The sequence below is a fragment of the Balaenoptera acutorostrata genome, chromosome 20 (genome assembly GCF_949987535.1).
Source record: "Balaenoptera acutorostrata chromosome 20, mBalAcu1.1, whole genome shotgun sequence".
Lineage (NCBI taxonomy): Eukaryota > Metazoa > Chordata > Mammalia > Artiodactyla > Balaenopteridae > Balaenoptera > Balaenoptera acutorostrata.
The window spans coordinates 52,001,870-52,026,866 of NC_080083.1; the positions used below are offsets into that span (position 1 = coordinate 52,001,870).

Here is a 24,997-nt window from a genome sequence, read left to right on the forward strand (position 1 = left end):
ACTTTGGTTTCCATCTGGCACCGCTCTGTCTGGAGGACCTCTTTAATATTTCTTGTAGTCCAGGGCTGCTTTTGTGTGTCTGAGAAGTATGTTGTTCTCCATTTCTGAAGGATATTTTCACTGTGTAAGGAGTTCTAGGTTGACAGGTCTGCTCACAATCTCACTGCACTTAGGCCACAAAGACCTGCTGGCAGAAGGGGCCTGGAAATAAAATAGGCAAGCAATGAAAACCCAGAAAGAGTGATGATCTAATTTCTTTAAAATGATTTGATATCTTTCAGCAATTTTTTTATATCAGTGTGTGCATGTCTAGTCATTGTTTTTATTGTTCCAGCAAGTCTGCATTTTTACTTATTTATTTTTTTAAATTTTATTTAGTTTAATTTTTAAAAATTCTCTCTAAAAAATATTTATTTATTTGGCTGCACCAGGTCTTAGTTGCCACATGCAGGATCTTCGTTGCGGCATGCGGGATCTTTTAGTTGCAGCATGTGGGATCTAGTTCCCTGACCAGGGATCAAACCCAGGCCCCCTTCATTGGGAGCACGGAGTCTTAGCCACTGGACCAGGGAAGTCCCTAAGTCTGCATTTTTAAACAGCTTTATTGAGATGCAATTCACATACCACACAATTCACTCATTTAATGTGCCCGGCTCAGGGGCTCTTAGGATGTTTGCAGGGTTGTGTAGCCATCACCACAATCTAATTTTAGAACATTTTTGTCCCCCAAAAAGAAGCCCTACATCCTTTAGCAGTTACGCCCCAATCCTCCCAACTCCTGGCAACCACTGATCTGCTTTCTCTGAGGTTTCCCTGACGGAATCCTACAGTGTGTGGTCTTCTGTGACTGACTTTTCACCACTTACCGTAATGTCTCAAGGTTCCTCCATGCCTGCAGCCTGCAGTACTTCATTCTTTTCATTGCCGAATAGCGTTCGGTGGTACGGGCGCAGCTTACTACCTGCGGGATGCATCAAACACCCGGGAGCGCGCCTAGAAGCTGAGGGGCTCCGGGGCCTCCTCCTGGTGGTGATTTGGAGACCGGAGACTACCTGATTGTGACAAAGACTTCACCTCTTCAGGGATCAGAAGTGGGGCCGAGACCCCGTCTGGAGCCGGCTCGTCCGTGCTGTGGGCGTCTGTGGCAGCGGGTGATGTGCAAAGGAAGGGCACAAGGGCCTGAGAGTCTTGTCCCTGCTCCTGGTCTCCTCCTCAGCTCTTTGGAATGAAGGTCTTCATTCTGCTTCTGAATTAGCGCTGCTGCGTGGTCCGAGGGCTGTGGGGGCGGGGACTGTCACTGAGCCAGGAAGGCCGGGCCAGCAGGTAGTGAGCAGTCTGTCTTTCCTCTGCAGCAGGCAGGCCTCACTGTTGTATCTGCTCCTTTCAGGTGGTGGCAGTGGAGGGACAAAGTGAGGCTGGCCTGTGACAACTTGCTTAGATGACCCCTCAGATTTGGGGACAGTAAGGAGCCCTGGGAAAGTGTTCTCCATATCATTCTTGAAAGAAAATATTTCCAAAGAGCCTTGTTTAGGAACTCCCATTGTCTCTTCCCTCCTGTGGTGTTTAATAGCAATTACCTGGCTTGATAACACAGATCTCACCCTTACACAAATCCTGTGTAGGCATCAGGTACTTTGAAGAATCATTAGTTTTAAACCATTATTAAACATTCACACATCAAGTCACACCACGCTGGGAACCAATGTGAGGGTTCAGTCTTTCCCACAAGTTTCTATTTTATAAGATGCATTTGTATGGCACTGTTTTGGAATGCCGAATCTACGTTTTGACTCATTTTTAGACCCTGAGACCTGGTGGTCCTGCTGGCTGCCGTCCTGAGCCTTTTGGCACAGCTCACTGGTCTGGGGGCTGTAACGGGGCCTGTTGTCCTTGTGGAGAGCCCCTCCGCTTTAGCCACAGAGGTCTGTGCAGTCCCGGTACGCTCAGTGTGCATGAATACATTGCTCCAGGGTCATCAGGCTGCCATTTCTTTCTCTTTTCAGAGTTTTAAAAGTTAAACATAGGGACTTCCCTAGTGGCACAGTGGTTAAGAATCCGCCTGCCAATGCAGGGGACCAGGGTTCGAGCCCTGGTCCAGGAAGATCCCACATGCTGCAGAGCAGCTAAGCCCATGCGCCACAACTACTGAGCCTGCTCTCTAGAGCCTGCGAGCCACAACTACTGAGCCCGCGTGCCACAACTACTGAAGCCTGTGCGCCTAGAGTCCGTGCTCCGCAATAAGAAGCCACTGCAGTGAGAAGCCTGCACACCACGACAAAGAGTAGCCGCTGCTCGCCGCAACTGAGAAAGCCCACACACAGCAACGAAGACCCAACACAGCCAAAAATAAATAAATAAATTAATTTTAAAAAATTAAATATTGAGTAGATATGAAAGATTATTTATAAAACATGTTTAAGGAATAAAAAAAGCAGAAATACCAATCCCGAGTCTCTACCCCAGAGTTAAGGACCAGAACGTTCCTGTGGCCTCTGAAGCTGCTGGATCCTTCTCTCTGCTTCTGTCTCCTTTTCTCCCCCCTCCAGAGGGAGCACTACCTTCGGGGGGTGCACTATGACTTGCTTGCTTTTCTTCTAGTTTTACCTCCTTTGTGTGTTTTCCTAAACCAGGTGTTGTGAGTTTTATATGTTGCTGCACACTGTAGACCCAAAACTGTGTTCTTCTGTCCTTGGAGATGGGCCATGTTCACTTATCCCGGTGTGGCCTGAGACCTGCCTGCATGTGGCCATCATGTCACCTTGGCATGTGCCCACTGCGAGCAGAATGCTGTGCGAACCACCACGCTCTGCAGCCTTGGGCCCGAGTCCCACTCCCCTCTCAGACACCCATGGGACATTTCCTTGAGCTGTAACTGTGCCGTCCTGATCATAAGTGAGGCCAGGCTCCTTTTTCTTCGTTTGTTGGCTCGTCCTGTCTCCTGTGACTTGCTTGTTGTGTCTGTTTCCTCTTCTTCCCTGGGTGGTTCAGTCTTTTTCTCCCTGCCTCTAACCCTGTCAGTCAGGGCTGTGACACCTCTGCCTCTCCACTCCCATGGTGTCATTGAGGCAGAAGGTTTCCATGTGGTCAGCTTTCTGAATCTTGTCTTTATGGTTGGCATTTTGAATGACAAAGAAAGTCTGTTATCTTGTCTTCTCTAAGGTTGATGGTTTTGGGTTCTTCTTCCACCTGGGATTATTTCAGATGTGTGGTGTGAGATAGGGGCCCAGTTTCCTTCTTTTTTTTTTTTTTTTTAAATTATTAGCACCTTTAATTATTATTTATTTATTTATTTATTTGGCTGTGTTGGGCCTTCGTTTCTGTGCGAGGGCTTTCTCTAGTTGCGGCAAGCGGGGGCCGCTCTTCATCGCAGTGCGTGGGCCTCTCACTGCTGCGGCCTCTCTTGTTGCGGAGCACAGGCTCCAGACGCGCAGGCTCAGCAGCTGCAGCTCACAGGCCCAGCTGCTCCGTGGCACGTGGGATCCTCCCAGACCAGGGCTCGAACCTGTCTCCCCTGCATTAGCAGGCAGATTCTCAACCACTGCGCCACCAGGGAAGCCCCCCAGTTTCCTTCTTAATTTTTTTTAGTCATATACTGTCTGAACACCATTTATTGGGAAAAACCCTCTTCTTTCTCTGTTGATCTGAGGTGCCTTTCCATTACCAGTCGTCTCTGTGATCGTGGCTGTGTCTCTGTCCTCCCTTCTGTCCACTGGCCGGTGTTCTCAGCCAGCACCAACGTCGCACTGTCCGAGTCACTGTAACTTTACTCTTCGTCCCTGATCCATCACAGCCCTTCCCTGCTTTTCTTCCCTAGCTCTGACTGTTCCTGACCCTCCACTCCTTCATGGAGACTTGCCTGCAGGTTGCACAAAACAAATAGGTCACGCCCAGAGGTCATCGCCCACCCACCCCACCCCACTCCCCGAAATGTGTGTGATGCTGCCCTTTGTTTCTTATTCTTTGACGTCTCTCAGAAAGTTAGGATTTTTCTCCTTGAAAGTCTTGTCCATCGTTTGTTAGATTGTTTCTAGGTACTTTATAGTTTCTACGTATTATAAAAACTACCATTTGGCAGCTCAGCTGTCTGTTACTTGTTCCTCTAATTTGTATGTGTGTTCTGGGTTCTCTACACAGATGAGTGTATTATCCAAGAGTGACAGTTCTTTTTCTCCCTTCCCTTCATTTTCACTCCTCATGCTGGCTAGGGCTTCTGGAACAATGTCCAGTGATCAGCACTTTTGTCTCGTTTTTAATTGTAAAGGAGGTGCTTTCGGGATTTCATCATAAACTGTGAGTTTGCTGTGGGTTTTTTTGTAGTAGCCTTTTATCAGGTTGGAAATTTGCTTTTTATTTCCATGTCTTGTAAGCTTCTTGCCCTTAAGAAGAGAGCTCCCTTTTGTCATGGAACACGTCATTTCCTTAATCATGCTGCTGTTTTCTTAGATTGCTCACTTGCCCGTTAGTGAGAGCAGGCTAGAAGGGCTTCCCAGGATTGTTTATAGCCCTGTAGGATTTGAGACACTCATTTCTCATACGTTTCAGGAAAATATCAGTTTGAGCAAAGAGACCTATGAAAGCAAACATTTAAGTAATCCTTTTAGTCCTCCTGTGGGCTTTGGGGTTGGATTTAAAATATACCTTGTAAACAGGACACGTACCCATATTTGTCTAAGGCTGTTCATCATGGTGTTATCTGTGGTAACAAAAACTTAAAGCAATCTAAATGTCTAGTAACAGGGGCATTAAATTATAATACATCTATACGGTGGGATATTCTGTGATCACTAAAGGTGTGTGTTTGAAAATTACTTGAAGATATGGGATAAAACTCATGATGTAAAATTGTAAATGTATCTATATACAGTAAAATCCCAATTAAGTTTTTGTTTTTTAAAGGCACACCTGTAGATGTTGATGCCTGTACGTATACACGTTTGTGTGTGCGTTCACATAGGAGACGGGGGTGGAAAGCTTGAGGGTCCACCCTTGTCTACAGCTCTGATCTGTCTGTCCTGGGAAGTTCCGTGCAGCCAGTGAAAGAATGGCCGGGGAGCATCTCCTGTAAAGGTGGGGAGAGGTGCACACAGAGGAGGGTTTTGGAGCGAGGATCTAGGCAGCCAGCGGGGGGATGCTTGGGGGTGGGCAGCAGGACAGTGAGGTGGATGGTTCCGTGTGCATTAGGAGTGCAAGCCTTCTAAATATTAACTCAGAACATTTTATTAATGTGAAATCAAATGTATATTTATTATGGGAAATCCTGCATTACAGGTTAATAAGCAAATAGACACCCCAACACCCGCCTTCACCTGTCCTTCTAGCACCCCACGTGCATGCATGGACACGTGGACGTTGACAAGGCCTTGCCCCTGGGACCGCAGCCTCTGCACTCAGTCCAGCTGTGGATACGGTGCCGGGTCCCTCGCCAGACCCCGGGGCTACAGTGATGAGCAAGTCACAATCGTCCTCTCTTCCCAGGTGGTCTGTTGGTGGCTGTTGAGGTGTCCAGTGCGGCGTGGAAGTTAGCCAGGTGGGGAGGAAGCCCATCTGGGGGCCACACGTCCAGAGGGCATGGGGCATCTAGGGGGCCCAGGCTCAGTCTAGCTGGAGTGTGCATGTGATGGGGGTGGTGGGCAGTGAGAAGCCAAAGAAAGAAAGATGGAAGGTGATTCTGGAACGATCTTGCTGGATGTGGCGTGAAGAGGGGTCTGGAGGCAGGAAGCTTTTGCAGCAACGTGAGTATCAAATGCCAGGGCCGATCCAGGAGGGGCAGCAGGAGAGAGATGTGCGGTGGGCCTACCGTCCAGTGTGAGGTGCGGCTGGAGGAGCTGAAGGCCAGGCTGTGGGGAGGGAGCTCCCCGGTGTGGAAGATTCTTTCTGGGTACAGAGTCCGGTGGCCAGTGAGAAGGCTGGTGCCACAGTCCAGGTGACATGTGTCTGCTCCCCACGGAGTTTGGGGATGGAGAGGGTGTCCTGGAGCCAAGAGCCCCATGGGCCTTGCACGGTCCCAGCGAGGCCAGGATGGGACTGGGTCTCTGGTTTGGGTGAGTGGTGGGTGCTGGAGTTGTAAACCTAGATGAGTAGTGGTGAGAGCAGGGGGTGGGTGGGGTGAGTTCAGGCGCCCGTGTTTGAAGTTTGATGCGGTGGGACTGGAAGGAGGTCAAGAGGTACGGACCGAGGGTGCCTTTTCACAGTTATCTGCCCAGAAACCCCAAATTAAAGCCTTGGAAGTAGAGGAGAGAAGCCGAGACTGTTCAATGGACAAAGAGGGTCTTGGAGACCCCAGGGAACACTGCTCTTAGGCAGCTGCCCAGGCGGAGGGGCAGCAGGGTGGTTCCTGGCATGAAGGGTGGTTGTGGGCTCAGTGCTGAGGAGCTGGAAGAGTTGACAGATGGCTGCAGCGGGGAGGAGAGAGCGTGCGGGCAGCTGTGGCGTCGCGGCTGTGGAGGGGACTGGCGCTCTCTGGGGGGGACTGTGGAGTCTTCTCTGTCCTAGCCATCATTTACTGACCTGTCCTCAGCCCGACACGGGTTTGTCCCGGCATCTGGCACTTACCAGAAGTGCTTTGTGGCTCATCCAGAAGCTCACTCCATGTGTGTGCTGAGTTACTTGAGACATTCCAAGCAAACCATTCCAAGCGTTGTTTTGTCAAAGGATAGCATATATTTCAAGGGTTTCGTGTGGTCTCCCAAAGTTCCTCCGAGAAGGCTGCAGTTACATGCTCAGACTGTGCCGCAGGCCAGCCCTGCGCTTGCCTGCTCGCCTGCCTGGGCCCTGCTCTCAGGACCCCACGCTCTGCACTCACTCTGTCCCAAGTCTCCTGTGTGTGTGGGTGTTTTCTTTATGAATCGCCTCTGTGTGCCCTGAGGTATTTGTAAGGTGGTTCATCACTTTCGCATTCGTTTGTGAAGTTTTATACATTAACCCTTTGTCATATGTTGCAGACACATGCCAGGATATCATTTTCTTTATACTTTTCATACAAAGTAAGGTGTAACATTTTGTGATTTCAAAGGTACCTTAATCCTTTTTCATTGTAATTCCTGCCTTTGTCATCATACTTAGGAAGTAATTCTTTACCTCAAAGCTGTATATTTACCTACATTTCCTTTTAGTGCTTTTATTTTTTTTAATTTTTAAATTTTTTATTTTTTTTTTATTTGGCTGCATTGGGTCTTTGTTGCGGTGCGCGGGCTCCTCATTGCGGTGGCTTCTCTTGTTGCGGAGCACGGGCTCTAGGCACGTGGGCTTCAGTAGTTGCAGCACGTGGGCTCAGTAGTTGCAGCATGCAGGCTCTAGAGCGCAGGCTCCGTAGTTGTGGGCTTAGTTACTCCGTGGCATGTGGGATGTTCTCGGACCAGGGCTCGAACCCGTGTCCCCAGCATTGGCAGGTGGCTTCTTAACCACTGCGCCACCAGGGGAGTCCTAAATGGGATTCTTTAGGAGACTTTGTCCTGAGAACTTTTTTTCTTGCTTTATTCTGTGAAGTCTCAAACTGCTAGTTTCACTTGTTACCTTCTTGCCAGTTTTGTAAGAAGAAAAGCAATACATTAAGGATTTCATTTTCCTTTTCCAAAGCAAGATGGTGCCACCCAGCAAGTGGAGTTTGCTGTTGTCCTGGCACAAAGCCTGCCTGCCTTTGAGCTAACAAAGACAGAGATCCCTGGATTTCTTGTTGATGTTTCCAGGCATGGCCGATAGCAGGTAGCGAGGCACCAGGGACCTCAATTTCTGACTCTCCCAGTGTCTTGCTCCAGGTGGAGATAAAACTGCTGACACTTGGCGGCTGCCAAACTAAGAATTAAGATGTCTTCCTTCTAGTGTATTCTGCCTGACATTTGCTAACGCCCATAAAAAATAATTGCCTTTTAAAATGGTGTATGGGGCTAGGGCTTGGTTGGCAAAAACATTTGAGTGAAGGCATGGGGGAGAGATAGAAGGTACCTGCTTTTCCTCCAGGGAAGAGAAGGGGATGCAGCACCTTTATTTTCTTGGGGAGCAGAAGGATGCAGTGGGGTAGTTAAATTTGAAAGAGAATAGCATGACACACAGAAAAGAGAGGGGGGCATTTAACAAGAATCATCCCTAGAGGGGAAGATTAAAGCGAACAGGTGCTGGGAAAATGTCTCTGCATATTAGAGCTTAATTAGATTTGAAGATGAATTCCAGACGGGCTAATTATGTGTGAATTGTTGCAGGTTGTTTCTTGTAGGGGCAAGCGTTTATTTTTGGAAATGGTGATTTAGTTTGATTGGGTTTGATTCCCGCCTCCTACCGTATTTCTTCCAGTGAGAAACTACCGCTTCTGGGGCCCCAGGACCCACTCAGCAGGCCTCATACCTTGGGCTGCCACTGTCAAAGCTGGTAGAGCCACGGAAAGCCAGGCCCAGCCTACCTGCTGCAGCAACGAGCATGTGGAAGGACCAGGGACTCTGGCCCAGGTGGAAGGGACAGTATTCCAACCTCAAAGGAAGGCAGACAGACAGAACGGACATTGTTTCCAGGAACCTGTCCTTTGATGGTGCTCCTGCTCCCTATGTAGCTGGCTTAGATGTGTTTGGTTAGATGTATTTGGACCGTTTTCTGGAAGGGCAGAGGGGCAGGTTCCTGCTAGCAGCTCTCTGGGTTGTGAACAGAGAAAAGGTAGGGAAGGTGTGGATAATCTGAGATGTGCTGCGGACCAGAGAGTTTAATTTCTGGGGGAAAAAAAAAAGGAGCAGGGCCACATGGAGCCTCTGGAATTCCTGTTGGATAATGGACTCGGTTTAATGTAGGACAGCCTGAGAAGGTTGTCTCAAAGGATGGCATGGGCCTCTGACATCCCCGGAAAGTGTGATGTGCTAGGGGTGGCTTTGTGTCACCTGCACGCCTCAGGGAGATCTGCTTGACATCCATTAGGGTCTGAGAGCTTTAATAAACATAAACTTTTATGTAAGGCCCCATAATTGGAAATTATGGATGTATAATTTATATATGACTCAATGAATGATTTATATAATGTTAAGTGATGATTTATATAGAAAATATGACCCCCTCTTGCAGAATCTTTAATGAAAAGTGTTGGTTCTTATGAATTTATTTCTAGAGCTGTGTTTGAACTCAGCAAGTTTGACATAAATCAGATCTAATTGTCATTTTATGATTAATGAACATATGCTGGCCATTTTTCCCCATAATTAAACTTTATGTTCCATGCATCTGATAAAGCAAAAACAAGTTTAGACTTTGACAAATTGGTGGTGGAGGTTTTCCATGTCTGCGTATTTGTGTGTATGTGTACTGATTTGTGTGTGTGTTTATTTTATTAATGTATAAGGATTAAGTTTCCATGAAGTTGGGTTTTCAGAGGTGTGTGTAAGGTTGTTAAGAGTTAGCATTCAGGTGTGAGACTAGGAGAGCTTATAGAGGAGGAGGGGCACAGATGTGGCCTGAAGGGATGGGAGCCCAGGGTCTGTGTCTCCACTGCTTTAGCACCAGGCTGGTGGGTGGAGACCCCCATGGTCAAGAGCAAGGCTGCTTTTATATATATATATATATATATATATATATATATATATATATATATATATATGTGTGTGTGTGTGTGTGTGTGTGTGTGTGTGTGTGTGTGTGTGTGTGTGTGTGTGTGTGTGTGTGTGTGTGTGTGTGTGTGTATATATATATATATACACATATATATATATGTATTTGCTTGTTTGTTTGTTGCTACGTTGGGTCTTCGTTGCAGTGCGCGGGACTCTCATTGCAGTGGCTTCTCTTGCTGCGGAGCATGGGCTCTAGGCGCGCGGGCTTCAGTAGTTGTGGTGCGTGGGCTTAGTAGTTGCGGCTCACGGACTCTAGAGCACAGGCTTAGTAGTTGTGGCGCATGGGCTTAGTTGCTCCGCAGCATATGGGATCTTCCCAGACCAGGCCTCGAACCTGTGTACCCTGCATTGGCAGGCAGATTCTTAACCACTGCGCCACCAGGGAAGCCCCCAAGGCTTCTTTCTTGAGTCGTGGCCGTCATCGAGAGCTCCAAGAAGTGATGGAAGGTGGGCTCACTGCAAAAATGTGCACATTTTCCTCTCTGCTTTTCATACACTTCAACAAGAATTGTAGTAATTTAAGGGGTGAGACAAGCATGTGAATGGAAAACCTGTCACAGGTCGGCACACCTGCACTCATGCCCTGGACCTTTGTCTTGTGTTTCAGGACATAGACAAGTTTGGCAACGAGATTACCCAGCTGGCTCGCCCCCTGCCCGTGGAGTATCTGATCATAGACGTAAGTGTGCGTCATCTCCCCACTGGAGGTCAGGATGGCGGGGGGTGGCCTCGCAAGGGCGGCAGCTTGAATACCTGCTCCTCTGCCTGCACAGGACAGGCATCCAGAGGTGTTTTGAGTCACTGAGCTCCTGGCATCCCTGAAAAGCTAGAAACCTTAAGGGCTTTTAGTTTTTTATTTCCTTAAAAACAATTTAAAGGGTTAACTTCTCCCAACCTAAAGTGTAGCAAAGGACCACCAACAAGGCCAAGCAGCCCCTGGAGGTCAGCGAGCCTCTCCCTGGCTCTGTGCACAGGTGCTGCCCTGGCCACAGCTCAGCTGCCACAGCTCAGAGGCCCACTCGTGGGGGCAGCATGGTCTCCTGGGGGGCACTCCAGGAGCCAAGAAGGTACCTGGTACCGACACGCCTTCCCCAAGTCTCGGCTCCTTTCTGGGGGTGTGCTCTGCTCACGGAGACGTGGCCACAGTGCAGAGGGGAGTGCGTGCTGCAGGACTAGAGCCTGATGCGTTTGCAGTAGTCAGCGCTCTGTCCAAAGGGTACGGGAGGCGGCTCATCTCCTAATTGCTGCCTGCCAGGATGAATTCGGGCTGCATTTGGACTAGGATGGGCATATGATTCACGCTATGAAGTATCATTGCATTTGGAGCAGTGGGTCCCTGTGAGCTGAGCCCGCCAACGCTCCATTCCAACTGACAGCTCCCGAGAACATATTTATTACCTAGGCCATAAAGGCATCTGCTTTTTAGACTACCTAGGGTGTAATTAAGATGAAAACAGATTGATGGAGCATACACTTAGGAGGAGTCTGCGTGATTTAAAGCCAGCTTCCTGAGGTCTTCTCTCCCAGTGGCCTCCCCATCCCTTTCCTTTCACGAAGGAGCTAAGTTCTTGCCTTAGTGGTTGTCACCGTAGTGTTTGGTTGATGGGAGAGCATTCCACCCTGTGATACCCAAGCGCTCTCTTACTGTGGAAGGAGGTTGGAGCAGGTGCCCAGACAGGTGTGCTCAGCTCCTCGCCCGGCCCCAGACCCCCACCTGACCAGGGCATCTGATGACTAAACCTCATGACCAGGCGGCTCTTCCAGGCTTCTGCAGAGGTGCTCTGCAGGTGGCCAGGCGTCAGCTAGGTGACGAGGCAGGCTGGGTAGGGAGAGGGTTTGAGCACAAAACAAAGTGCTCACCACCCTGCATCCTCTCCCCCGGCATCTGGGATGTGCACAGACTGCCGTGTGAACCTTGGTTCTGTTGCTCTCCAAGGTCTGTTGCAATTACAGGTCTAACAGATACTTCCCTTAATTCCACATTTACTTAACTAGTGGGTCTACTATTGTTGCTGGTCCACTCCTTTTATCTGCTTTCCAAAGGGAGGGGCGAGAGCAGGCCACAGGCCTTGCCTCTGCAGCAGAGTGGCCCCTCTGCCATCTCTAGAATCATGACAACAGCTGAGACTGAGCCCCACATGTGCCACCCATTCTGCGGGCTCCACGTGTCTGGGTGCATTTGATCCTCACGGTGGCCTTAGGAGGTATGGGCTCTCTGGTCGTCCGTATCTCTCTGATGAACAGAGCGAGGCCTCACAGTAGGACCTGGCACTGTGCTCGAGGCCACACCTTGTGCCCTGAGGCCACGGGGTCTCGTCCATAAAAGGCCAGCGGGGCTCGATTTAGGGAGATGCTGATGGCTCAGCTTAACCGTTCACAGCGCTGGCACGGTCACAGCAGGTCCTGGGCCAGCAGGCCTGGAACAGCTCGCTGCCTTCACTGATGCAGAAAACAGGCCAGAGCAACATTTTCATTCTTTAGAAATAGTCCCGAAGGAACCAGAATAGCTACGCTAAATCTGGACGAGGTATAATCTGCTGCTGCTAGTGTTATATTGCAGAGGAAAAGCTGTGTCAACCAAAAGATGGCTGATGATGGCTTACACTTGGGTGCGTTTTTGGGGAGGGGCATCTGCCAGGAGGAATGAGAAACTGTATTTGTATTGATTCTTGCACATTTGCCACTGTCCCTGTAGCTTCTATTGATTGATGGATTTAAAATCCCCTCTGTCGTTACTAAAGCATGTCTGAGCCAAATGAAGGGCTTAGGCTCCCCTTTGGACACAAGCTCCTGACTCCAGCCATCTTCAGGCGAGAGCCATGCCTGCATCTCAGCAGCCTTGCTTCTCTTCCTGCCTGGATATGCCCTGGCTCCATGGAGTGGTGCCTGGGAATTCAGAAGGCTTCAGCCAGCTTGCTGGAGGGCACTGTGGCTCTCAAAACCATCAGGGGCTGGTTCTGCACATGCCCTCCAGACCCGATGACAGGAACAGAGTCAGCTCCTGAGATGGTGCTCACACCTGTGCTCTTACCCGTGGCCCAGTGTCTAGTTCACCCGTGGCAGCAGGAGAGCAGCTGTGTGAGAGGCCGTCCTAGTGGGGCTGGAGTTAGGAACCTGCCCACAGGCACCATGATCTTACCAGTCATGAAAAATGATTCTTCCGTTTGCCTTCCAGAGTCACAGTTTCAGAGTTTTCATTTAGGGGCTGTCCTAATAGTTAAGCATTCCCTTCAGTGTAGAACAGTTAGGACTCTTGCTGCTGTGAGCAGCTCAGGGCTCCAGGGAGGGGTGTGCTCAGGGCCCACACCCTTCTTTATAGCACAATTAATTTATCACAGATTTGTGTTTTCGTTCATTAGATCACAACAACTTTCCCCAAGGATCCAGTTTATACTTTTTCTATTTCACAAAATCCATTTCCTATTGAAAACCGGGATGTATTGGGTGAGACACAGGTAAGCTCTTTGTCTTTAGAAACATAATTTAGAGTCACTACTGTTTGTTTATCTAGTGTCACTATTGTTTTTCTCGAAAGTACCAAGCTTTCTGACTCTCCTGATTTGTTTTTGTGACAAAACCTGGCTAGGCCTTTTTCTAAGACAGTGCTGATCACATGAGCCCTCCCAGGGCAGGGGCAGTGGATGAGCACAGAGGCAAATCCCTGTAAGTCCTCAGGCCTATGGATTTGCCGGAAGGACCATTCTCAGGGGGCCTGTTTTATTGGTCAGTTTTTGTCCTCTCCCAACAACGTTATTGATTGTTGGTAAGCGTTGTCTTTTGTGACAGTGTCTCACTTTGCTGTGTGCTCTGCCCCCTACCTCATCACCCTGCCATGTTTCTCAGGCACCATCCAAGCCGTGGGGCCTCATGTGGCCTGGCCACCTTGGCTCTCACCTGCACATCAGGCCCGATCAGAACTGCTGTGACTGCCTTGTCCTGCCACATCAATGGTCTGTGAACACACATCCCAGGTTGATAACAGGCACTACAGAAAGGGGCCTGGTTAAAGAATGTGTACAGTGAGATTGTCTTCTGAAGCTGTGATTAGTGTACAAGGCCTCTCTGATGCTTTGGTTTCCTCACTGCCCATCTGCCCAGATGCTTGTGGAGGTGCAGAGCCACTGACTGGGGTGGCACTCATGAGTCTCCCGCTTTCACTCCTGTTGAAAGTGTTAGTGTCACGTAATCCTCCCCACCGCCCCCCAATTCCTACTCCTCACTACCGTGCTGCCCTGGATCAACAATGTACCTAGACAGACGGGGCTTCTCCCAGCCCCGCAGTGGCCCTTCCCACTCCCACTGGCCCCCAGAGGTGAGTTTGAACATGTCTCACAGCTGGGTCAGCTTCACAGACATGTTGCTTACACTCTTCCATAAGTCAAATGTACTGAGAGTGTTCTCCTGGGAGATGAGGCCACAGCTTATTCTGCAACTGTGCATTCCTCTGTCCATGGCTCCCAGTATGTGGTTCTGGAAGGAGACAGGGAGGCCCATCTATCAGCACCGAACGTGTTCAGTTCCATCTTTGTAGGACAGTGGCTCTCCTGCAACTCTGGCTTGGGACTAACGGGTGCTCGTGTCTGTCTCCCCCCATACCTGGCGCTCCAGGACTTCCACAGCCTGGCCACCTACCTGTCCCAGAACACCTCATCCGTGTTCCTGGACACTATCTCGGATTTCCACCTCCTGCTATTCCTGGTCACCAATGACGTCATGCCTCTGCAGGTACGGGCCAAGTGGGCTTCCACTCCTCAGACCAGAGCACGCTGGGCAGCACCAGAGCAGCTAAGTCCCCCTTAACCTGTCCTGTGGGCAGCAGCTTTGGACAAAGGCCTTGATAGAAAGGTGAATTTTTCCCTTTTAGCGTTTGCACTGGAACAGCTTGTTCAAAAGTGTCTGCCCTCTGTGATGGAGGACAGTTCTTCCGTTTGTTAGAAACACGTGGGACGCAGAGGCCACTTAGCTCTGTGTCCTTCTAGCAGGAACATGAGGGATCCAACAATTTAAAAATTCCTGTTGGAACAGTTTGAGAATCCCAGCCTCTGTTTCTTCCCGATCTCTCTCCCCTCTTCCCGAATCAGCTCCAGTTTATCACCTTGGCCCAGAAGGTTGGCCAGCGTCCAGGCCCCAGGCACACAGCTGCACAGTTGGCGTTTTTAAGACATGCTGCTGGGGGAGATGAGGGCGAGTGTTACAGATGGCGGCTGCTCTCTGAGCAGCACAGGGCCAGCAGGTCCAGCCGGGAAGCCCCTTGCATGGGTTGTGTCGTGGCTGTCCTTTTACTTTGGCCCTTTTCCTGCCTGGGACCCAAGGAAATGCATTTCTGCGTGGTGACAGAGTAGAAAGGAGAGGCTCCTTCCTCCCACTGCTTTTCTATGTCAGGTGGCCTGTAGCTGTTCTTATATCTTGTGTCTGTGTTTTGTCCAAACTACCCACTTGTGATACTTGACACCAGGCACCGCAAAACTTTTCACGGGCTTTGCCTTCCCTGTTAAGCGCAGAGAGTTGCACCTCCAGCCCCTGGATCAGCTGCTGCCCCTCCGGTTGGGGAGGTGGTGAAAGCTTAGGGCCTTCTCCCTGGAAAACGTGTACTGTTTTGCAGTCACTTGTTAGGAAGCATTTTCTGTAGATACTGCCTGAGAGCCCCTGGAAGGCTTTCGAAGTCTGTCATTATAAAAACTATTTAGGGGCTTCCCTGGTGGCGCAGTGGTTCAGAATCTGCCTGCCAATGCAGGGCACACGGGTTCGAGCCCTGGTCTGGGAAGATCCCACATGCCGTGGAGCAACTAGGCCCGTGAGCCACAACTACTGAGCCTGCGCGTCTGGAGCCTGTGCTCCGCAACAACAGAGGCCGCGATAGTGAGAGGCCCGCGCGCCGCGATGAAGAGTGGCCCCCACTCGCCGCAACTGGAGAAAGCCCTCGCACAGAAACGAAGACCCAACACAGCCATAAATAAATAAATAATTAAAAAAAAAAAAAAGTAATTAAAAAAAAAAAAACTATTTAGTTCTCTTCACTTTGACCCTGGAGGCCTAGGATGCAGAGTGTATTGAGATACAGACGTGATGGAGAAAACAGAGGGCCAAGGAGGGTGTGAGGGATGAGGGTGGGCCTCACGGCCATGAGGCTCCTGCCCATCCACCCAGGCCCTCAGGAGAAGGGCTGTGAGCTGTGATTACCTAGGGGGGTGGAGCACAGCCAGCCTGGGACACAGAGTAGCACAGCAGCCAACCTGGGGATCTCTGGGAAGAATTTAGCACTTGTATTTATAAACCTAAGTGTGTGGTGTTTTGCATTTCATAGTGACAGCCTGTGAGATTTTTGAAATTCCCTCTAAAGTGTGTCTCGATGTTGGGGAAAAAGAAACTTGTGAACAAGTCTATCTACCGTCAGTGAAGCGAGTTGGAACCTTCTTTTTTGGCTTCTTGCAGGACAGCATCAGCTTGCTGCTGGAGGCCGTGAGGACCAGAAATGAGGAGCTCGCCCAGACGTGGAAGAAGTCTGAGCAGTGGGCCACCATCGAGCAGCTCTGCAGTAAGTGTCTTACCCTCCTGTGGTCCCCATTGCCAGGGCCCAAACTCCTGCCCTTCAGGGCTCCAGTACTTCTTCCCGGGCCCTGGACACCTGACCCCAGATGCCTTCTGACAGCGTCGTGGGCAAAGGAACAAGCAGACCTCTGCCGGGGTCCACAGATGTTTTCATCACTATAACATATGCGTAAAGGCCACAGATCTTGGGTATACAGTTCCATGGATTTTTGTACACGTACATACCAGATATGCTATTCTTCAAGCATTTTAGGAGCAGTTTGAAAGTCATTGTTTTAGATGAACAGAAACTTCAGACTCACCTAAGTGCTGAGTGCAGAGACCTTCTGGACTCCTCAGGCTTTTCTTTTCCCCTTTCCCATCAGTTCTCAGAGCATTCTTGGTGGATAAGGAGGAAAAGAGTTAGAGAATAGAGTTCGGGGATCTTGTGTCTCCCGGGTGAGTGCCTCTGTCAGTCAGCCTTGGGAGCTGCCCCCACCCTGCCAGCGCCGTGGCCACCAAGCCCCCCAGCTGAGAGCTCGAGAGGGTGACCATGGCGGCCCTTTTCCCTGCGGCTTTGAGAAGTACTGTAACGCCCCCTGAAGACAACAATGACAGTACATATAAAAAAGTGTTTAAACATTTTCTCAATCTAGTGGGCTGATACTTGAGCCAAAATTAGCCAGGAAACCCTCAGTGGAACCCAAGCCACAGGGAGTCCAGCAGGGTTCTTATTTTCTCTCGACATTAAGTACCTAGAAGCTCAGGGGTTGAGGAGCTTTGGTATTCACTGTGTCGTTCTTCTTCAGTTTTCTTTTTATATGATTCTGACAACCAAACAGTAAAAGGGCAGGACGTGCCAGGTACTCTTCTTGCCCTCACGTTCCGAAACAGAGCACCCATTGTTCCCACCAAATTCCCCACAGCGACGCCCACGGCCTTGTGTCCTTGGGTGGACAGTGGTGAGGTGCCGGCCAGGAGCTCAGCACCTGGTCCAACTCTCCCACGTACTGGGCTCTCCAAGCCCCTGGTGTTATTCTTCAGATGCTTCACACACAAACATTCACTGCAGCAGCTTTAGGAGTTTGGAGCCCTCTCTCACAGCCCAGAAAGTGCACACAGGGAAGCCGGGACAGGGGGCGGGTTGGCTAAGAGGTTATCCTGGACAAGCATTGGCCCAGTTGAGCGAAAGGAAAACTAGATCAGGAAAGGTTTCAGTCTGAGCATTTGGCTTGCTTTTGCCATCCCCATTAGACAGTAATGAAAAGCTAGCGACCCCATAGGAGCTGGGTCCCATTGGCTTCATGCCTCATACTTAGACAGGGTGGGAGGAAACCCAAGCCCGAGTCAGGCGTCAGTCCTCCAGCAGCAGGGTGACACTGTCTGGACCTGCTGCCTGCAGCCTCTGTTGGGAGAGCACCTGGTGTTCACCGACACTCACTTTGCTAAAAAAGTGCTACATGATTGTCAAATGCTGTCAACAGATAACACTACTCGTGGAATTCCAGTCACTGCATAGGGTTGGTAACACAAATTAGCAATAGAGTACCCTTTACAAATGTAGAGTCACAGACCATGAGAGATCTCGGGACATAGTCAGTGGAAGCTACGTAAGAGCTCTTTGCTGAAAACTTAACACTTTGCCAGAAGAAGAGCTAAGCAAATGGGAAAGAAATCCCATTGTCTGGACTGGAAGACAAGATATTTTTAACATGTCAGTTTTATATACATACATACATACATACATACAGTCATTCATTTATTTGTTTGTTTATTTATTTAGCTGGCTGGCTAGCTAGCTAGCTAGCTAGCAGGGGGAGGATGGGGAAGAAGTTTTAAAATTTATCTGGGGATGCAGAGGGCCTAGAAGACAATCGTGGAAAAAGAAGAATGAAGCTGGAGGACGTGCACTGCCTGCTTTCAGTAGTAAAAGGTTGCTGTGTTTAAGGCTGGATGCTGTTGGCATGAGAATAAATAGACTGATGGTCCAGACGGAGAGAATTGGGTGATAACAGGGGCACCTGAGCAATTAAATGAGGAGATGCCCTTTTCAGGAAAATGTGACAAAACAACTGGATATCTGTGTGGGCAGAATGAACCTTGACTTCTACAGTACACCCCACATATAAAATCAATACAGGCTGGGTCATAGACTCTAACGGTAAGAGCTACAACTATAAAGCAAGATTTCTGTAAAAAAACAAACACAAAAAAACAAGTTGAATATATTCAGAACCTTGAGGTAGGACAGAGAAAAACACTGACCATAAAAGATTGGTCATTTGGGGACTTCCCTGGTGGTGCAGTGGATAAGACTCCGCGCTCCCAATGCAGGGGGCCTGGGTTCGATCTCTGGTTGGGGAACTAGATCCCACATGCATGACGCAACTAAGAGTTTGCATGCCACAAGTAAGGAATCCGCTTGCCGCAACTAAGGAGCCCACGTGCTGCAACTAAGGAGCCCACAAGCCTCAACTAAGACCCATTGCAACCAAATAAATAATAAATATTAAAACAAACAAACAAAAATTATTCAGGACTTCCTTGGTGGTACAGTGGTTAAGAATCCGCCTGCCAATGCAGGGGACACAGGTTTGAGCCCTGGTCCGGGAAGATCCCACATGCTGCAGAGCAACTAAGCCTATGCGCCACAACTACTGAGCCTGCGCTCTAGAGCCCACGAGCCACAACTACTGAGCCCAAGTGCCACAACTACTGCAGCCCACAGGCCTAGAGCCCATGCTCTGCAACAAGAGAAGCCACTGCTGTGAGAAGCCCACACACCGCAACGAAGAGTAGCCCCCACTTGCCGCAACTAGAGAAAGCTTGTGCGCAGCAACAAAGACCCAGTGCAGCCATAAATAAATAAATTTATTAAAAAAAAAAAAAGATTGGTCAGTTGGACTTTATCAGAATGAAACACTTGGGCTCATTGAGAGATGCTGTCAAAAACTTGAAAAGGCAAGGAACAGACTGGGAGAAGATATTCCACAGAAGATGTTCCATAAAAAGAATTACAGTGATGGTCACCATCAGTCATCAGAAGAATGAAAACTAAACGAGGTACCACTACACGTCTTGAGGGTGGCTGAGATGCAAACACCGGCCGCATCGCGTGCTCACGAGCTCCCAGAGCAGCTGGAGCTCTCACACGCCCCAGTGAGGATGACCCAGCAAGCCCAGTGCTACCCAAGAGACATGCAAACACAGATCCACACCAAGATTTGTTTAAGAATATTCATGGCAGCTTTGTTCACAATGGCTCAAACCTGGCAATGACCCATCTGTCCATCAGGAGGGGGATAGATAACCAGGGATGGTGTTCACACCGAGCTCTACTGCTCAGCAGTGAGAAGGAAGGAACTACTGACACAGCAAGCAAGGAGGGTGGGCAGGTGCATGAGTGGCCACACTTGACAGCTTTCCGCTCTGCAGACAGCAGCTTTACTTATCGGGGTTCTGTGTTTGAGCAGGGGACCCACGGTAGGGCTCTCAAGCCACATCTGTCCACGCCCGCAGCAATTGCTTTTAGAGTCCACTCCTACCCTGATAAGCAGCTGTGCAGAGCTCTCAGATGGGGTGGGACAGCTTCCCAGTACAGAAATGATGAACACGGCTTCTCTTCCTGCTCCACAGGCACAGTCGGTGTGCAGCTTCCAGGCCTCCACGAGTACGGAGCCGTCGGGGGCTCTGCACACACCACCTCGGCCGCCATGTGGGCCTGTCAGCACTGCACCTTCATGAACCAGCCAGGCACCGGCCACTGCGAGATGTGCAGCCTCCCCAGGACCTAGGGCTCCTGGGCCCTGCTGCCCAGACTGGGCCCACCCTAGCCCTCTCTGAAGCCAGGGTTGTTGCAGCCATGCCCCACCGCAGGCAGCCCTGAAGGCGAGGCGGGGGCGGCTGCCCTGGGGGTCTCTGACCCATGAAGCTTCTCAGCACCAGGCTTCCCTGGAGGGAGGGAGCCAGGCTGGTGCTCTGTGGGCTGAAACCAGTCTCTTGCTGGAGGCACCATATGGCCCCATCCGGATGCCCTGCAGCAGCTCCCACTGTGGTAGAAGGACTAGGTGCCTCTAAATCATCACCTGGAATTGAGGGGGTGGGAGGGCTTGCTGGCACCATCCAGCTTTCTTTTTTCCTTCCTTTTGGATGCTTTTGGTTCCTGCCCCTCCCATGTTTTTGGTTGGGAGCTCTTGGTGACCTCTGTACCCCGTTGCTCTGGGGCAGACCCTGCCTGTGAGGGCCACCTCTTCCCCTTCCAGTAGCCATCGTGCGGTGGAAATGCGTGGCCACGGGCTCGCTGGTCTCCCGTCCGCTTGGTCTGCAGGTGAATCTGCTGCCCGCCCTTTCCTGCTCTCACCCAGCGTCCAGGGGGGATTTTAAAGTCTGCTTTGGTTGTAATAACAGTTATCAGTAATTCCTGCAAAGAAGACTTTTATTTATTTTTTTTAAGATAAAAACTGCATAAAAGGAGAGTGAGAGACTAGTTTCCACCTTCGTCCCTCCTTTAATGAGTCCCTGGAGGTGTGTGCAGGCTGGATGGGTGGACGGGGGACCCACAGTCAGGTCTTCTCACAAATGAACCTCAGTGCCTGAGACTTTCCTGCCAAGCCACACGGCTGGGACAGGTGCAGACCCAGGTAGTCCAAGCAGGAACCTAGTGCTGGCTCCCACTGAGCAGGCAGCCTCTCTGGGGGGCCAGCACTGCTGACCAGGCCTGCATGGGGTGAGCTGGGTGGCCCAGGCAGGGCTGGAAGCTCTGGTCCCCTTCACCCCACACACCATTCCTTCCTGTTGCCCTGCCCGGGCCCTGGCCTCTGGCACGGTGATGTGGCCCCGGTACAGGCCAGGCCACAGTACAGCAGCTGTGGGGCTGCTGCGGGGACGTTGGAAAGTACGTACTGTGCTGAGGTATGGGTCCAGGCTATCCCAGGACAAAGGTTGTGGTCAGACTTTGCATGTGCTCTGGGGTCCCTGCGTTTCCTCTGTGGTTGGGCTCCGGTCTGGCCTTTCTCCGGGAGCCATGGACATCCTGATGCCTCTTTGCCTTAACAAGAGCCGTATCTCTGAGCTGCACTGCACCCACCCATGGGAGAGGCTGACCCAGACACAGGCTGCTTGGGGACTTCATGTCTCTGTCCTAGGGCAGGAGGCAAGCCTGTGTGACCCTCCCTCGCCTTTGGCCTGTGAACAGAGAGCACTTGGGCATGTGTTCACCTGTGGCAAGGGCTGTGCCTGGCACTCCAGGTCCACCTGGCGTGGGACACCAAGTGGCCAGTGGGGTTGGGTCTGGCTACAGCGGATCTGTTCTGGGGGGCAGGAGGTGCAGAGCCCCCTGTTTCCCCAGTTCATCTGTGGCCACCTGCCAGCAAGCTGGGAGGACCATCTGGCCCAAGTCATCTGCTCCTTTGATCAGATGTGAGTCTGCAGGGGGAGCAGGAGGGCGCTGACCTCAGACCTCGCGGCCCCCGCCGTTCCTCCTGTACTTGCTCTGGTCTTTATCTACCGAGCTAATTTCCTTTTCTCTTTGACCAGTGTCCTACTCACCCTGAAGTTCTGGCATCTGCATAGTTCGTTTCCTTTTGTCTTTTAGCTAAAGAAAAAGTGTTGTGATTTCTCTGCTTCTGGTTTTGAGTCACTCTTTGTTCAGTAATGCACTTTATTTTGTCCAAAGAGAGTCGGGGGTCAACATAAGGAGTGGGGGTACCCTGCCAGCAGGCTCGGGCCCAGGCAGCTTAGCCATCTCCTCTTGCATAGGGGAGAGGCCCCCGTCTCCACCTTCACCCTACCTGCCCTTGTGTGGACACACCCTCTCATGGCACCAGGCACCAGGCACCAGGCACCGTAGCTCAGCGAGGGGGGACTAGGTGCCCGGCCTCCACCAACCAGTCTGCTCCCAGTGCTCCCACTTGGGCCTTGCAGGTGTGTGTCAGTTGGGTTTGCAGTAGCGTTGCCTGGACTCCAGCCCTGCAGTTGAACCAATAAAAGCACCTGAAGCGACCGCCAGCGCCCTGTTTGTCCTTCCTGGGCCCCAAGGCCTCTCCCTGCCCTGAGCCTTGACTTGCCTACCTTGTCAGGTGACTTGATGACTTTCCCCTCCACACATCACTGTTCTCTGCTGACATGTTTAGAGTACTGAAGGGTAGAGACCCACTCCCCCTGCCCAGGCTCCTCGGCCCTGTGCTCCCAGTGTAACGTCCACTGGAGGAGCAGAGCCTGGCCTCCCTCCATGCCTTTTCTGCACCTTTTCCGTCAGCCATGTGGCTGCTCCTGGCCTCTGCGTGGGGGGTGAGGTGCACTCCACCAGGCAGCAGGTGAAGGATAATGCCCAGAAGCCCCTAGACTTGCACAGATGCAAGGGGAGCAAGGCCTGGAGGGGACACTTGTCGAGTGACAGCCAGGGGGTGCTCCCCCTGATGTTCAGTTACCAGCCTTCACACGCACCTTACAACCCACTCTGTCCTTTGGCCACTGGCTTATCGCTTTCTGAACAAGTATATAAGAAACACCGCCCACTGATATCCAAGGGGCCCTGGGGAGAGGCAGGCCCAGCCTAGCTTCTGGACTGGGGCGGGTGGGCCCTCAGCACCTGGCTCCAGTCCTGTCCCTGAGCTTGCCTACTTTTACCAGCAGTGTCCTGCCCTCTCTGTGGCTCAGGCTGCTGACCTTGTTGGTTCTGTGAAGTGATGAGGTTCTGGAACGTCATCCCTGCCCCTGAAATCAAGCAAGTGGAGTGTACTGCTTGGAAATAACTCGGGGTCCTGCCACCCCCTTTCCTGGCATGTTCAACATGTTGGCAGGCTGTGCTGCTATAAGTGCCTGGCACAGCCTGCAGCTTCCCTGCACGTGCTGTGTCCTGTCCCTCCCCACCCCTAATGCTGTCTGGTGGTAGTTTGTCCTTGGGAAGATGTAGCCCCCACGTGTGGCATAGAGACCACTGACTGTCCACAGCAGGCTCTGCTGTCTCACAGGCCTCCTGCCACAGGCCTTCCATGTACACCCACATGAGGGGCCCCTCACTCCACATCACCCCTGAGCTGGCTAAGCCCTTTGCTCTCTAACCTCCAGGGGGATCAGCGTTCAGGGCCCCCTCGCTGTTTAGATAGACTGTTGATGGTCATAAATCCTTGTATCACAGAGTGTGGGTCTTGCCTGGACTTGGGGCCAGGAGCCTGCTAGCCCCCCTGAGCAGAAGGGAGTGGGACAGAGGAGTGACCAACTTTACAGTGCCTGGCCAGTCAGGGCTGAACCTGGGAGGTGAGGCCTGGCCAGCTTAGCCCACCTCCCAGATGCACTTCCCCATGCAGTCATTTTCTCTAGGACAATCCCAGTCCTTGGTGTTGGAAAATAGTCTGAGAGGGCCAGGTTGGGAATTGGTGTGAGCAAGTGGCCCACAAGGATTGGTGGTCATAAGACCAGCCAAGAACATTTGTGCACTCAGGTTGGGGGGGTGGGGGGTGGAGGTGGGATTCAGAGTGGTGTGTCTCTTGAAAGGAGCATGTCCTCACTTCTAGTTCCAAAGGTCACATGGGAGCTGGTCTCAAGAGAGGGCAGGGCTTCCCTGGTGGCGCAGTGGTTGAGAATCTGCCTGCCAATGCAGGGGACACGGGTTCGAGCCCTGGTCTGGGAAGATCCCACATGCCATGGAGCAACTAGGCCCGTGAGCCACAACTACTGAGCCTGTGCGTCTGGAGCCTGTGCTCCGCAACAAGAGAGGCCGCGACAGTGAAAGGCCCGTGCACCGCGATGAAGAGTAGCCCCCGCTTGCCGCAACTAGAGAAAGCCCTCGCACAGAAATGAAGACCCAACACAGCCATAAAGAAAGAAAGAAAGAAAGAAAGAAAGAAAGAAAGAAAGAAAGAAAGAAAGAAAAGAAAGAAAGAGAGGGCAGAGGACAGACTGCAAATGCCATACTGATGCTGGGTCCAACCCAGAAACACTGGAACAGTAGCTGTCCACTGCCCTGGGGGTTGAGCACCAACCTCAACAAGGGGAATTAGAACTTTTGCTACTGGTTCTTTGTTTTGGCAGGTACACCAGCCTTGGTGAGGTCAGCTTAACTCAAGCCCAGAAAACACTTGGCAGCTGGGCTCCTTCAACTTGCCCTGTCTGGCCACACCCCTCCAGATGCCTCTTTCATTCATGGGTATCTGACCTTGGCGACTCTCCCACTGGCTTCTTAAAGGAGAGGGGTGTGATTGACCTGCCTGCAGGCATCTTTCAGGGTCGCTCTGGGTCTGTCTCATTCGGAGAACTCTTGGCCCCTCTGATAAGCACCTCTCCCCAAAGCCTTGGAGGACAGGGTTGGGAAGGAGAGGTGTCTTGCCCTGTCTTCACCCTGACCCTCCAGGCTGATTGCTGGTGAGCTGGCCCCCTTACCAAGGCCCAGCCAGTCATTTTCTTCATGGTTTTCTGCCCTCAACCCAGAATTCCTCTGGCTTACCCTTTTTCCCCACTGTCCGTTCAGACCAACACACCCACAGACAGTTCGCTCAGGCATGAAAGAAGGGACACTTCTGTCCATGTTAAGCTCAGACGCGGCAGTGTCCCGGGGACGGGGTAGGCGTGGGTGTGGCTCCGCAGCTCAGAGGTAGGAGACTCATCCCTAGACCGAGAGCCCCGCCCCCCCGGCTGTGGAAGTGGCAAGACCTGACGCTGCCCGCCCCCTCCTGGAATTCACAGATCCAACCGCCCCGCAAAACGCTAGAAGGTCGACTTAGGAGTGCACCGTCCGCTCGGAGGAGACGCGTTCTGACGGGCCGCCACCCTGGGGAAGCCAGTGTACTGGCCCGGGTCCGGGAGCCGGCCCGGCCCTCGGGCGCACGAGGAAAGCGCGACTTCGGGCGGGTCCAATGGAGCCCCGGGGGAGGACGGACGAGTGGAGAGAC

General features: G+C 51.4%; 1 protein-coding gene across 1 annotated transcript in view; it reads left to right on the forward strand.

Annotated features, from left to right (window-relative positions):
• The window catches only part of NPLOC4 (NPL4 homolog, ubiquitin recognition factor), a 56,625-nt gene extending 35,453 nt beyond the window's left edge, over nucleotides 1-21,172 (forward strand). Inside the window, exons 13-17 of the mRNA XM_007185858.2 lie at nucleotides 10,189-10,260; nucleotides 12,941-13,036; nucleotides 14,190-14,306; nucleotides 16,014-16,116; nucleotides 19,746-21,172. Of these exons, the coding sequence (XP_007185920.1) occupies nucleotides 10,189-10,260; nucleotides 12,941-13,036; nucleotides 14,190-14,306; nucleotides 16,014-16,116; nucleotides 19,746-19,903 (546 nt within the window). The 3' untranslated portion in view covers nucleotides 19,904-21,172. The remainder of the gene's footprint in view (nucleotides 1-10,188; nucleotides 10,261-12,940; nucleotides 13,037-14,189; nucleotides 14,307-16,013; nucleotides 16,117-19,745) is intronic.
• Nucleotides 21,173-24,997: the final 3,825 nt, after the last annotated feature.